This window comes from Pelodiscus sinensis, chromosome 17, assembly GCF_052426305.1.
Source record: "Pelodiscus sinensis isolate ZL-2025 chromosome 17, ASM5242630v1, whole genome shotgun sequence".
In the NCBI taxonomy this organism is placed as follows: Eukaryota; Metazoa; Chordata; order Testudines; family Trionychidae; genus Pelodiscus; species Pelodiscus sinensis.
In genome coordinates this window covers 35,281,302-35,296,071 of record NC_143068.1, presented here as the reverse complement: position 1 = coordinate 35,296,071, position 14,770 = coordinate 35,281,302, and the positions used below count along the sequence as shown (strand labels likewise).

General features: G+C 64.2%; 1 protein-coding gene across 1 annotated transcript in view; it reads left to right on the top strand.

Annotated features, from left to right (window-relative positions):
• The first annotated feature begins 344 nt into the window (after window positions 1-344).
• Window positions 345-14,770, top strand: part of VSTM2L (V-set and transmembrane domain containing 2 like) — a 36,034-nt gene continuing 21,608 nt past the window's right edge. Inside the window, exon 1 of the mRNA XM_075900796.2 lies at window positions 345-590. Coding sequence (XP_075756911.2) covers window positions 500-590 — 91 coding nt within the window. The 5' untranslated portion in view covers window positions 345-499. The remainder of the gene's footprint in view (window positions 591-14,770) is intronic.

The window sequence follows — 14,770 nt, the reverse complement described above, 5'->3', positions numbered from 1 at the left end:
GCGGGCGCTGTCCATGGTGCGGGCCGGGAGGGGGCCCCGCCGCGGGAGGGGCTGGCGATGGCCCCGGGTGCCCCACACGGGCAGGGGCAATAGCGCAGCGCGGGGCCCCGGGCGGGCGGAGGCGGCCTTTCGCGGGGGGTAGGGGGGGGATACGCTGGCCCCGCCCCCGGCAACCCCCCCCCCCCCCGACCTGCGCCCCGGAGCCCCCGCTGCTGGGACCGGCCCGAACCGGCCAATGAGACCCCGGGAAAAACTTTGATGCTAAATCAAGCGCTCGGATCCCTCCGCCGGCTGGGGGAGGCTCTGGGCGAGCCGCGGCACCGCCACCGAGCGCGGCTCCTTCCGCGGCAGGGACGAGTCCCGCAGTCTCCGGCAGGCTGCGCGGGAGCAGCCCGGCACCGCGCCCTGGCCACCGGAGGGAGGCGGCGGCTCTGCGGAGGGGGCCGCGCAGCCCGATGTGAGCCGGAGCCAGGCGCGCACGGACCGAGCCGTGAGCACCATGGGCGCCCTGGGCGTGACCCTGGGGATTTTCCACTACCTGGGGCTCTACGTGCAGCTGGGCGCCCCGGCGCGGGCCCCCGCGCCCAACGGTGAGAGCCGGGAGCGGGCTGGAGCGCGCGGGGCGGTACCTTTTCCCCCGGGGCTCGCGGGGGCCGCCGGCCGGGCTGGGGGCGCCCGGAGCCCGCCGCTCCCCGGGTGCCGGCCCGTGCCCTGCGCCCCCGGGCGGGGCGGGGACCCCGGGGCCGGTGCGCGGGCCGGGCGGTGGCTCTCCGGGCGGCCCGGCGGAGGGGGCGCTGCCGGCCCCGGGGGGCGCGCTCGCGTGCGGAGGTTTGGGGGCGCGCCCGGGGGTCGGTGGCGCAGGAGCTCGGGGAGACGCGGCTCTGCCGGGAGCCGAGCGGGGGAAAGTTCGGGACCTTGCTCCGAGCGGGGCCCGGGGGCGGGCGGGCTGGTCAGCCCATCGCGGAGCCCGGAGCCCTGGCGCCCCGCAGGACCAACCCGCCTTGGCCGCTCTGCCGGTCCCCGGGCCCGGCCCCTCCCAGCTGGCGGGGGCTCGAGCCCCTCCCCGGGCAGCTCCGCGCGCTGCCGGGCTGCTTTCCACGCGAACTTCCCACTGGCTGCCCCAGGCTCGGTCCCCTGCCCCCTGGGCGCCTGTTGCCTTCCGCTGGGGCGAGCCACGCGCTCCCACATCCCCGGGCGGGGCGGGGGAGGTGCAGCCTGGTCTGTGCTCTGTCCCTGGCTCTGCTCAGGGCCTGGAGCCCCCCAAAACTCTGGGGGCTCAGCCACCCACAGGGCGCAGGCCAGTCCCTGCCCCGAGGCACAACCACAGGCGCCATGCTGGAGGGCTGTGCTGCTGTGGGGGGTGGCACATGCCAGGGCTGGGCAGCAGCGTGTGGTCAGACTCTGGTGTAATATGTCGTTTGGGCTGGTGCCAGAGAACCCGGCGCATTTCCTGGGCTTGCCACCTTCCCTGGGGGCCAGAGGCCGAGCCACCCCAGTGCCTCCTTCAGAAACGCAGCCAGCCAGCCACGGTCTGAAATGGTCGCTGCGGCGTGCAGGGGTTCGAGCGGGCGGGTGCGTTGGGGAGCCGTGTCCCAGGGCTGGGCACCGGGGGCAGCTCCGTAGCCGCTCCCTCCTGCACAAGCGAGCCCTTTCGGGAGGCTCTGAGACGCAGGCACCAAGTGGCTCGTGTCTCCTACGTGGCTTGTGCGCGGCCGGCAAATACCAAGCCGAGCGCCGCGGGGCGGGCGGCGAACCTGGAGACACGGCTGGTGAGTAGCTTGGAGATTGATCATTTAATTAGTCACTGGTGCGGCTTTGCTCCGGCAGCGGGAGCGGCTGGGAGAGAGGGGGGAAGAGCCCTGGAAGCCCCCCTGAAGTGACAAACATTGTGCCCGGGGGGCTGGAACCAGGCTTCAAGTCCAGGGGCACGTCAGACTGGGAGCACCCATGCCAGGGTCGAATGGCAGGCCCAGGCCTCCCCAGGTCTTCAGCGGGCCCAGACAGGGCCTTGCAGCCTCTGGGACAGGGAGAAATGGCTTCAGAGAGGCGCATCTGCCACTAGCCAAAGGGGAGACACAGGAGGCTCTTGGGGGAGGGCCGAGCAGCCCAGGCGCCCCAGATCTGCGGTGAGAGTGAACCCGAAAGCGGGCTCTAGGAGGGGCAATATTCGAACCCCTTGCCCACGGGCAGCACTGGGGAGTGGGAGTGAAAATCTTCCCTCAGTTCACCAGGCTCTGCACGTGGTGTTATGGGCCGTGACTAGGGCTCCTGGGTGCCTGCTGTCTCTTCCTTTCCGGGGGGATGGGGGCGCAGTTAGTCCCCCACCCTCCTCCTCGGTGCATGCCCGAGCCATGGGCTCCCGGCCTGCCTGGCTGCAAGAGGCCGTTCAGCTCCGCTCTCCGCTCTCCTCTCACCTCTCGCCCTACGCTGCTTTGCCCTGAGCTAGCTGGGCCTGGGTTTGTGCCTGGCCAGGCACCCCCAGCAGGGAGCTGCTCCGGCATTGTACGCCCCCGTCACTCGCCTCCCCCATCTCTGCCTCTCTCTTCCTCCGCTGGCGCCTTCAATTATTCATGCCCCCCATTGCAGACAGCGTGCGCAGGCTGGGCGGGTGCCATCGGTTCGTGAGCCTGGGTCAGCCCTCGTCAGCGCGCACGGAGCCAGCTGGTAAACAGCTGCATTCCAGAGCAGGAGAACCCGGGTTCCTCTTTGCATCGGCTGCAAGTGTGAGCGTCTTCCATGCAGAAGCCAGTTAGTTTAATGGCTGAAGGATTAAGGGAGCCGTGCCCTGATTCCCCGCGGTGCTGCCCTGCTCCTTTGTCGCACACACCACTGATTATTCTAGCAATTACTTTCAGAAACACTCCACCGGCTTCTGGGGTTTTTTATCAAGCTTCCTGGTGGGAATTCTCCAGCCGCTGTGTTTTTCCTGCTGCCGCTCGTGCAGTCGTTCAAGACAATTACTCCTGACACCCCTCGCCCGTCAGCTGTCTCCGCTCGCCTTTCCCCGGAAGAAGGCTGGCAGGCGACGGGCAAGGCAGCGGGAACGATCCCATTAGGGCAACAGCAGCTAATTGGAATTGAACAATCCTCCGCCAGCCAGGCAGCAGAGCCGCTAAGCCATGGGCGCCTTTCCCAGCAATCTGGGTGCCAAGCGGCCGGCAGAGCAGGGGCCTTGCTTTGCCCAGCAGTGGGAAGCTCTTCAGTTTCTCCTGCCAGGCCTCCATCCCGCTCCTCTTCCCGGGGGGGGCAGGATTTCGGGGGTGCTGACATGGACAGCGACTCTCCCGCTGGCCTCCTGTGGGTTCTCTCTGCTTGTGTCCCAGTGGGGCAAGAACCTTTGCTGGCCCCTCCCTGAGCCTGGCACCTTGCCCAAGCCGCCCCACAGCCCACCAGCTCAGGCCTGGATTGGGCCGTCGCTGCATGTGACGGACCGGGCCGTGTCTGGGCACAGCTGAGGGCGTCCACTCAGGGCGAATTGCTCAAATCCGGGGCTCCTTACAGTCCCCCTGACTGGTGACCTCTCCAAACAGGCCACAAACCAGTCCCACAGAGCGCTTCAGCAACCTGCCTGAAGCCTCACAAGCAAAACCCCTCCGACACCCCAGCAATATCCGTGCCCCAGATGGCCCCGGGCCTCATACACAGGTGGGGGGTCCTAGCACCCAATCCCACCTACCCCGAACAAGTTCTGTCCGGTTCCAAGAAACCAGCCACAGATCCCTGGTCAATTTACCCTCTGGACCTTACCCACAAATCACACTGAGCCAATCCTTTAGCATCTAACATCTAAAGGTTTATTATCACAAGAAAGAAAAGCCTGAGAGTGAGGTTATTAAAGTACAGTATGTTACATGCACCGAATCTCCCAGTCCTCGATGCAGGCTCTAGCAGAGATGTTACAGCTGCTGGTTTAAAAGTCCTTGTTGCGCATCCTAGGATCAGGATGGGTTCACAGGTCTTCCGGGCTCTTCGATCCCTGCATTGCTGCCTCTGGGATGAAGTGCTGAGCTGAGAACAAGATGGAGTCCACCACATGGCCTCTTTATCCCTCCTTCCTGGTCTCTTCTTGGCTACAGCAGGTCACCTGGCCCGAGGCTTATTCCTGTGTCCCCTGCTGGTAGCCCTTAGGTATGAGTCACCCTCATTCTTTAGGTGTGTCCTTGGCCCATTGAGAACCATTGTCCCACAGGGCCTCGCTGATTAGCATGTCCACAGGCCAGGCTCTGCCCACTGCTCAACCACATGCAGGGAAATATTCAGTATCCACACAGATTACAGATTCCTACCTACACACACAGACATTATACAGTCACATGACCAGCGTACATAGGATTAGCAGACAGTGAGCTTCTATTCAACACCTCACATGTCCCCCTTTTATACCATTCTTGGGGCCAACACCCCCCCCCCCCATGGGTGCAGCAGTGATCTGGCTGCTCCCCTCCAAATCCAGTAACGTGACACCGCAGGTCTAGTGTTTATCTCCCCTCCCCCCCGGCAGGCCTTGGCGGTTCTGTGCTGCACGGCACGCGGAGGGGGGACGATGCCTCATGGTCATCGGACTCGCTAGGGCACAACACACCAGGCCGGGGGGTCTGGTTCTGCCTTTCAAGCTGACTTAGTCCTGGTGCTTCCAGGAGAGACGCCCGGCCCGGCCCGGCCTAGACTGGCCCGTGGGGTGTTTCCTCTCCCACGCCGGGGATGTGCCAAGCAGCCGACTCCCAGGGAAAGGAGGCAGCAGGAGCAGGGCTAAGAGCAGCCGTCTTGGACGGGGCCTCTGCGGTTTGGTGCCTGGTGGATTTTGGGTGCGCCGTTTGAGATGGCGGGGGCCTGGCTTCCCCGCCCCCCCACTCCGCTGGGAATAACCCGGAGCTGGAGCGGCCTGGCCTCTCTGGGAACCAGGCCTCCAGCGGCGCCTCCAAAGCAGCGGCCGCTCTTGGCGTGTTGGCGGGAGGGAGGCGTTCCGGCAGGGCCCCTGGGAGCGGCTGGCAGAGCTCGGAGCGGCATGGAGTCCTGGTGCCCCGTTGGCTAAGCTCATTGCTGCTCCTTCTGGCGAGGCGCCAGCATGGCCCTAACTCGCCCCCCCCCCCCCGCTGGGGGCCCTTCCTCGCCGGATCACCTCTTGGGAGGGGCAGGCGTGGGCAATGGGGGCCACTTCCGCCATGCACCCCCCCTGCCAGTGAAGTGGGTGTCACGGCTCCCCAGTTGTGCCCACGTGTGGCCTCTCGGCTCCTGGGCGGATCCCCCCTCTCCAGTGCGGCACCCCCTTCTTGGGGAGCCCCCCCTCCAGTCCCGGGCTGTCTCCCTGCTGCTTTCCCAGGGGTCCACTCCAGTGCGGTGACCCTCTCTCGGGGGGCCCCTCTCACCTGGGGGTCTGCCCCTCTGCCTCCAGTCGGTGCCTCTCAGGCCTCCAGCCACCTGCCTCCGCCATGAGCCCCCTCAGGGGGTCCCCTCCCTCTGGCCCCCGGACGCCCCCAGAAGGAACGGTGCCCCCTGTCCCCCAGCCCAGAGCGACTCAGCCCCCACCGCACAGGCGGGGCTATTGGGCTTTGAACAGCGACGGATCCTCCGGCCGGTCGGCCTGGCCCCAGCCCCGCGCCAGCCTCCCCTGCAGCCGGCTGAGTCCTGCCTGCCCTGCCCTGCCCTCAGCCCCAAACAGCCCCCGGCTCCCTCCAATAGCCCCGCAACAGCCCCTCCCCCGGCCATTGTCCTCTCCCCTGGTAAGAGGGTCGCCTGGGCCCCTCTTCCCCGCCCCCCGTCCAATGTTCCCCCCTCGCTGGGGCCAGCTGGGCCGGTCGCCGGGTTCCCTCTGCAGCCCCTTGTCTGCCTCTGGCCAGACCCGGCCGTGTCCTCTGAGCAGGGTGGGGGGCACCAGGGTCCCAGACGCCCCGGCTGCACCTCTGGGCTGTTCCCTGAAACCACAAACTCCCCCCCCCCGTCACATTGAACCAGTAAGATCCGGGCACTGAGCCCCCCTGGATGCAGCCCCCCCTTTGAGCCCCCAAACTCCCCACTTCCTCCCAGGACTCAGGAGTCTCCCCCCGGGGACAGGAGGCCTCTCATGGGGGGTGGCAGTGGGGGCGTGCGGGGCCAGCGCGGGCCCTGCTCAGGGCTGAATGTGCTTGCTGGGAATTAACTCAGCTGGGTCCAGGGGCCCGGAGCAGGCGCAGAGCCGGCCAGTCACAGCCCTGCCCTGGGAGGAGCCTGGCGCTTTCCACACCAACCCAACAAGGGGGGGGGGGGGGGAAGGCTTGATGGACACGCGGGATCTCGTGAAACCCGGAGTCCTGGCCTCGTTCCAGGCTCGTTGCCCACTCTGCCCCCCGCCTCCTTCCTCACTCGCCGCCGCTGGCGCCAGCCCTCTGCGCCTCCAAGTCCAGCCTGTTGGGCGCCGACGTCCCACCCCAGAGGTGGCTGCATCTGCAGGTCGGGTGACCCCCGCATAGCTCATCGTACATGTCCAGGCCCAGACCCTCCCCGCGCGCTGGTCAGTGGGAGATTTACCTTGGGAGCGGGGCCGGGACCCATGTTACTGAGGCGCGTTGGGATCTTTCGGGGAAAGGCCTGCGCCCCGACCGAGCCTCTGCGGGATGGGGCCTGTTCCTAGATTTGGAGAGAGAGAGAGTGTCTGTGTGTCTCAGTGTGTGTCTGTGTCTGTGTGTGTCTGTCTGTCTGTCTGTCTCTGTGTGTGTCTGTGTGTCTCAGTGTCTGTGTGTGTGTGTCTGTCTGTCTGTCTGTCTGTGTCTGTGTGTGTGTGTGTGTCTGTCTGTCTCTGTGTGTGTCTGTGTGTCTCAGTGTCTGTGTGTGTGTGTCTGTATGTGTGTGTGTGTGTCTGTCTGTCTGTGTGTGTGTGTGTGTGTTTCTCTGTGTGTGTCTGTCTCTGTACGTGTGTGTGTCTGTGTGTGTGTCTGTCTGTCTCTGTGTGTGTGTGTCTGTGTGTCTCAGTGTCTGTGTGTGTGTGTGTCTGTGTGTGTGTGTGTGTCTGTGTCTGTCTGTGTCTGTGTGTCTGTCTGTGTGTCTGTCTCTGTACATGTGTGTGTGTCTGTGTGTCTGTGTCTGTGTCTCTGTGTGTGTGTGTGTGTGTGTGTGTCTGTGTCTCTGTATGTGTGTGTGTGTGTCTCTGTACGTGTGTGTGTCTGTGTCTGTCTCTGTACGTGTGTGTGTGTGTGTGTGTGTCTGTGTCTCTGTACGTGTGTGTGTGTGTCTGTGTCTCTGTGCGTGTGTGTGTGTCTGTGTCTGTCTCTGTATGTGTGTGTGTCTGTGTCTGTGTGTAGCCTTGCTCCTCGTGGTAGGATGGAGCGAGTGGCTCGGGGCCGTAAGGACGCCTGCCTGGGGCAAAGGGAAAGGGACCTCGGGTTTAGGAGCCTCTCTCTGACTCAGGTGGCCACGTTCGGCGCTGACTCCCCTTTGCCGCAGCTCCCCCCCCACGTGGGCCGGGCTATTTGCACGCAGGCCGGGGTGCTGCGTTGTGGCCTTGATGCCCCAGCGGCACCGTTCCCGGCTGCAGCTTCGTCCCCAGAGTCTCAGGCCAGGCAGCCCCTTGTGCTATGGGGGCTGAGCGGCAGGGGCAGGCCAGGGAGCCGCGCCCAGCCCCGTTGGAGTTGGGGGTCTGGGCAGAAACCTGGGCACATTCTGGCCTCCCAGCTGCACCCGGCCCCACCCCAGGCACTCAGGGGCCAGGGAGAGAGGCCTGACGGGGGTGTGAGCACAGGCTGGGGGTTCATTAAAAGTCTCAGCAGAAATGGGGCTGTGCCCCACCCTCACAAGCTCCCCCCCAGCTGGCCCGCACGCCCCGGCTCTTCCCTTTGCACTGCCCGCTGTGGCCTGGGGAGGCGCACCCCGCCGGGATGTGTCGCCAGAGATAAGGGGGTCCAGGGAGGACGGGGCAGCACGGCTGGGCGCCCCCTTACTCCACGGGCAGAACTCCCTCGGCTTCCCGAACACGGCTCTAGGAGCGTGGCCAGAGCCAGTCCTGCTCCCACGGAAGCCGAGGGAGTTCTGCCACGGGCAGGGATGGCAGGAGGAGCGGGGGTCTGGAGGAGCCCCACCTGTCTGCATCAGGCCTGCCGAGCAGAGGGGGGCGCAGGGGAGCCCCTGGACCCTCCCGCTCAGAGTTTGGCCCGGGCCCGGTAGCCGCTGGGGAACTTTGAAGAATATTGGGGGGGGGGCTGAGCCTGAGCCAGGTAATCACGAATGTATCGCGCTGCTCCGAGCCCCCCGCCCGTGCTCCCCCGAGACCCCTCAATGGCGCCAGCCCAGGAGCAGCTGGAACTCATCCCTTTGAAAAGAAAACCCGGCTGCCAGACAGCTGTGTGCGCCTCCCTCCGAACACGTCTCCCCGCGGGGCCAGAGCAGGCCTGGGCTGCAGGCCAGGGGATTGTCACGGGGGGGGGGAAGGGGGTGATTCATGGGACCTGGGAGCTGTGTCTCGCTCCGACCTGGGAGGCAGCCCTCCCCCGAGCCCTGCCAAGCAGGGTGCAGCTGGCAGGGCTGTAACAGGCCAGAGTGAGAAACTTCCAGCCCCCCAAGCGTTTGTACGGACCCACCCTCGCCTCGCCCACAGACGGCCCCAAAGGGAGCGGTGCCGAGGGTGTTGATCCCCACATCACCGCAGGGGGGTGCAGCACACGGGTGCCTGTACCCACTCCCCAGCTGTGGGGGGCCCGGCAAGGGGGTGCAGCACAAGGCTGGCTGTACCCCATTCCCAGCTGTGGGGGGCCCGGCAGGGGGGTGCAGCACAAGGCTGGCTGTACCCCATTCCCAGCTGTGGGGGGCCCGGCAGGGGGGTGCAGCACAAGGCTGGCTGTACCCCGTCCCCAGCTGTGGGGGGCCCGGCAGGGGGGTGCAGCACAAGGCTGGCTGTACCCCGTCCCCAGCTGTGGGGGCCCGGCAGGGGGGTGCAGCACAAGGCTGGCTGTACCCTGTCCCCAGCTGTGGGGGGCCCAGCAGGGGGGTGCAGCACAAGGCTGGCTGTACCCCATCCCCAGCTGTGGGAGCCCGGCAGGGGGGTGCAGCACAAGTCTGGCTGTACCCCGTCCCCAGCTGTGGGGAGCCTGGCAGGGGGGTGCAGCACAAGTCTGGCTGTACCCCGTCCCCAGCTGTGGGGAGCCCGGCAGGGGGTGCAGCACAAGGCTGGCTGTACCCCGTCCCCAGCTGTGGGGGGCCCGGCAGGGGGGTGCAGCACAAGGCTGGCTGTACCCCGTCCCCAGCTGTGGGGAGCCTGGCAGGGGGGTGCAGCACAAGTCTGGCTGTACCCCGTCCCCAGCTGTGGGGAGCCCGGCAGGGGGTGCAGCACAAGGCTGGCTGTACCCCGTCCCCAGCTGTGGGGGCCCAGCAGGGGGGTGCAGCACAAGGCTGGCTGTACCCCGTCCCCAGCTGTGGGGAGCCCGGCAGGGGGTGCAGCACAAGGCTGGCTGTACCCCGTCCCCAGCTGTGGGGAGCCCGGCAGGGGGTGCAGCACAAGGCTGGCTGTACCCCGTCCCCAGCTGTGGGGGCCCGGCAGGGGGGTGCAGCACAAGGCTGGCTGTACCCCGTCCCCAGCTGTGGGGGGCCCGGCAGGGGGGTGCAGCACAAGGCTGGCTGTACCCCGTCCCCAGCTGTGGGGGCCCGGCAGGGGGGTGCAGCACAAGGCTGGCTGTACCCCGTCCCCAGCTGTGGGGGCCCGGCAGGGGGGTGCAGCACAAGGCTGGCTGTACCCCGTCCCCAGCTGTGGGGGCCCGGCAGGGGGGTGCAGCACAAGGCTGGCTGTACCCCGTCCCCAGCTGTGGGGGCCTGGCAGGGGGGTGCAGCACAAGGCTGGCTGTACCCCGTCCCCAGCTGTGGGGGGCCCGGCAGGGGGGTGCAGCACAAGGCTGGCTGTACCCCGTCCCCAGCTGTGGGGGCCCGGCAGGGGGGTGCAGCACAAGGCTGGCTGTACCCCGTCCCCAGCTGTGGGGGCCCGGCAGGGGGGTGCAGCCCTCCCACCTGCTGCTGCACTGCCACTAGCGAAGCTGAAGGAGAGTTCAAAGCCGGAGGTGGCAAAGAGCCCCCCCCCCCCCCCCCCCGCCGCCAGCCAGCAGCAGGTCAGAGGGAGCCCTGCGAAGAGAATCCCTCTCACCGCCCCACCCCGGGAACTGTGGCCCCCTGGAGCCGCCCCACGGGGAGGGGGCACCTCCGCTCTGCGGCAGAGCTGGTGTGTTTTCACGGGGGTTTTATGGACCGGTCCAGGCCAGCTCGTTGGTGCGGCCTGGCCGGGCGCTTACTGACGCCTGGGAGCCCGGCCTCAAGGCAAGGGAGCGCCTGGCTCTGCAGCTGGAGGGTTGTCAAATAATCCCAGCGGGAGACTCCAGCCCCCGGGCGGGTTTGTGCAGGAGGGGGCTGGGCTCTGGTGCCGGGGGGGGGGTGACGGGCTTTCCTGCGGTGAGCTACCAAACCCCCTGTGGGCCCCTGGGCAGACGCCCACCGGGAAGCCTGGGGGGTTACGTGACTGTCCCTCCTGCACTGTCTGCTCCTCTCTAGCCCAGGCATGTACACGGGGGAGGGGTGGCTGGAGGGGATTCGGGGCGGGTTGATTTAAAACCCACGTGCTGTAGTCTGAGGCATGTCAGGGCTGCCTAGAGCGTGGGGGGCTGCCCCTTTTAGCGCCGGGTGTGTAGCACCAGAGGTACCCGCCGGCACTGGGCCTTAGCTCCACTGCACTGCACTGCAAAATGAAAATGTCCCCGGCTCTGGAGCGGGGGGTGGGGGTTCGGGGTGCAGGCTGTTCGGGGAGAGAGGCGGCAGCAGGGGGGTCAGGAGAGAGGCGCCTCTCCAAGGCTGCTGCAGCTCCAGCGGGCACAGCCGAGGGAGGGGGACATGTCCCCTGGTTGGGGCTTATCTGCCCCCTGCGCTCCCCAGCCAGAGGGAGGAATGCGGCAAACGCTGCACTTTCCCCTCGCTCCCTGATGAAGGGGAACAGCTGGCAATGGTCCTGTATGAACGTGGGGGGCACTTCGACCCCCCCGCCCTCCCTAAAGGGTGCCTGGGGGTGGGTGGCTGAGGGCCAGGGCAGCCCCAAATCGGGGGGAGATGCATCCCCAGCCAGCCCCTTCCAACTGCCTGGTGATTCTGTCTCTTTTCTATACGACTTTGTGTCTCCGTACGCATCGGGGGGGGGGGGGGGGAGCTTCACCCCTCCCCCCACAACCAAACCCCGACCTTGCTTTAAGTGAGGAGAAGAGGAAGCTGCCTGCCAAACGGGGCGGTCCTCGCTCGGACCGTTTCAGAGGCATTCTTGAACAGACGGGCTATGTCGACACAGCTTCTGTGACGGACCGGGCCGTGTCTGGGCACAGCTGAGGGCGTCCGCTCAGGGCGAATCGCTCCAATCCGGGGCTTCTTACAGCCCCCAGACCAGTGACCTCTCCAAACAGGCCACAAACCAGTCCCACAGAGCGCTTCAGCAACCTGCCTGAAGCCTCACAAGCAAAACCCCTCCGACACCCCAGCAATATCCGTGCCCCAGATGGCCCCGGGCCTCATACACAGGTGGGGGGTCCTAGCACCCAATCCCACCTACCCCAAACGAGTTCTGTCCGGTTCCAAGAAACCAGCCACAGATCCCTGGTCAATTTACCCTCTGGCCCTTACCCACAAATCACGCTGGGCCAATCCTTTAGCATCTAACAACTAAAGGTTTATTATCACAAGAAAGAAAAGCCTGAGAGTAAGGTTATTAAAGTACAGTACGTTACATGCACCGAATCTCCCAGTCCTCGATGCAGGCTCTAGCAGAGATGTCACAGCTGCTGGCTTAAGAGTCCTTGTTGCACATCCTAGGATCAGGATGGGTTCACAGGTCTTCCGGGCCTTCGATCCCTGCAATGCTGCCTCTGGGATGAAGTGCTGAGCTGAGAACAAGATGGAGTCCACCACATGGCCTATTTATCCCTCCTTCCTGGTCTCTTCTTGGCTACAGCAGGTCACCTGGCCAGAGGCCAATCTCTGTGTTCCCTGCTGGCAGCTCTCAGATGACACCCCCCATTCTTTAGGTGTGTCCTTGGCCCATCGAGTGCCATTGTCCCACAGGGCCTCGCTAATTAGCATGTCCACAGGCCCGGCCCTGCCCAATGCTCAACCGCATGCAGGGAAATCTTCAGTGTCCATACAAGTACATGCTAACAATTGCACACACAGACATTATACAAACACATGACCAGCGTACATAGAATTAGCAGACAGTGAGCTTCTATTCAGCACCCCACATGGCCCCCCTTTTATACCATTTTTTGGGGCCAGCACCCCCACTTATGGGTGCATCAGTGATCTGGCTGCTCCCCTCAGATTCAGTAACGTGACAGCTTCCCTCTTCCGCAAAGGCCTATGCAAATGAAGCGCAGATCGTTTCTGTGCAAGAACCGTTCGTCCTCATTGTTTCGGGAAGAACGGCTCTTGCGCAAGGGGGGTTTCTGCGCAAAAAGGCGCGGTGTAGATGGTGCCTTTTTGCGCAAAACCCCCTTGCACACAAATGGCTCCTAATTAATTATGCAAACGAAGCACGGCAATATGCTAATCTGCGCTTCATTTGCATAGGCTTTTGTGGAAGAGGGAAGGTGTGTAGACATAGCCCATCTGTTCAAGAACGCCACAGATAAGCTCTCTGCCATGTGGGAGCTAATGCCAGCGCCGTCCGCGGGGGCGGAGGAAGGAAGCACCCCGGGTCTGCGGAACTCGCTGGGCTTTGCACCAGGAGCCTGGGAACTTCCCCGGAGGGTGAGTCTGAGCTGGCGATCAGCTGTGATCAGCTGGGTAGGGCCAGGACTCTCCCCCGAGACTCACATGTGTTGAGCGCCGGCAGCTCCATGTACATCCTGTGGCCCAGAGGGATCTGGCACCTCTGGCTGCTCACCCCACGCCTGCACATGCACCCAGGTCCCTGGGCCCCCCCACACTGCCTGGGGCTGGGGAGATTAACTAAGGGCTTAACACAGAGATGGAGCCAATGGACCGTGACACCGGTCGGCTCAGGGAGAGGTTTGCGTTGCAGCCTGGCTCTGGCTTCACAGGAGGGAGCTGTAGGTTTGTGCGGTCGTAGCAAGATGCGTGTGATTGACAAGAGTTGTTGCTAATGGGTCACGGGGTAAATCAAAGAGTCACAGAATCCTACAACTGGGAGGGACCTTGAGAGACATCGAGTCCGGTCCCCGGCCCTCCAGGCAGGACCAAGCACCGTCTGATCATCCCTGACAGGTGTGTGTCCAACCTGCTCTTCAATATTTTCAGAGATGGAGATTCCACAGCCCCCTAGGCAACTTATTCCAGCGTTTCACCACCCGGACAGGTGGCAAGGTCTTCCTCTTGTCCAACCTAAACCTCCCTTGCAGCAGTTTAAGCCCATTGCTTCTTGTTCTATCCTCAGAGGCCAAGGGGAACAATTTTTCTCCCTTCTCCTTGTGACATCCTTTCAGGTACTTGAAACCCTCTCTCACGTCCCCTCTCAGTCTTCTCTTTTCAAAACTAAACAAGCCCATTTTTTTCAGTCTTCCCTCGTAGCACGTGTTCTAGGCCGTTAGCAGTTCTTGTTGCTCTTCTCCAATGTCTCCACATCTTTCCTGAACTGCGGTGCCCAGAACTGGACACAAGACTCCAAGTGAGGCCCAACCAGCGCAGAGCAGAGCGGAAGAACGACTTCCCGTGTCTCGCTCACGACTCTCCTGTTCATGGCGCCCAGAATCACGTTTGCTTTTTTTGCAGCTGTGTCCCACTGGTGACTCATTTAGCTTTTGGTCCAGTCTGACCCCGAGATTGTTCACAGGCAAGCTAGAGATCTGGCTAGGTAATTAATGAGTCTTTTGCAAATCAGGACATTGTTAATTGCCCGTCAGTTCGTTAGCCTGTATCCAGGCAGCTTTGTCTGAGCTCCAGCGGGCAGAACCTGTCTTTGCAGGATGGGTCTTGAAGTCCCAACAGAGGCTCCGGGTTTGGTGTCTGTCCCCTGAGGAGACACCACAAAACATTGGCCGTGCATGTCTCCCAAGCTGGCCCCAGCCCGGTGCTCAGATGTGAGGCATGGGCCAGACCCAAAAGCTGGGTTCTGGCTCCTTTGTGCCATGCAGGAACATGTCCTGTTTGGAGGGGCTGCCCGTCTGCTCAGCTGCTCCAGGGGCCGGGGCCTGAGGGGGAGCTGGCAGGGAACGGCCAGGTTTGACGTCCCTCCCAAACATTACGGGGCGGAGGGGGGGGGCTGTGGAACTGTCCTGTTGCTGGTTTCTGAGTCAAACCAAGGTTTGCTTGGGAATGTTACTCAGTGTAGACAAAGGCTAGCAGAGGAGAAAGTCCAAATCGAACCGCGTCGCTTCCCGCCCCAACGGAATTGCTCTTTGCTCCATTCCTGGCTGGAGTTCTTGCTCGTGAAAACGTTCGAGATTTCAACTTTGCACCCCAATTCGGTGCTCAGGGCTGGGGCCAAGCAGCTCCCAGTCGCGTGGAGCCAATCCTGGGAACGGTGGGGCCGTCAGCAGCCTCCTGGTGCCCTCTGGGCTCCGACACAATCGGGCCTTTGTCTCCACAATCGGTTTGGGCCGGGGCTCTCGGAAGGCTGCTGCTAAGGGCGCCGGCTGTGGGGCTGTAAAACCAGGTGGGCGCTCAGACCCTCGGGGTGGGCACGGCTAAGCGAAGGGCACACCCTGACCCGCCAGTCCCTGGGCCACTGGCAGATCTCAGCCCCAGCCTGCGTCCCTGCTCTCCCAGTTCGGTCCTGGCACTGGCGGGGGACCCAACGGGCTGGGTTTGTTGGGACTCACTGCCCCGCTGG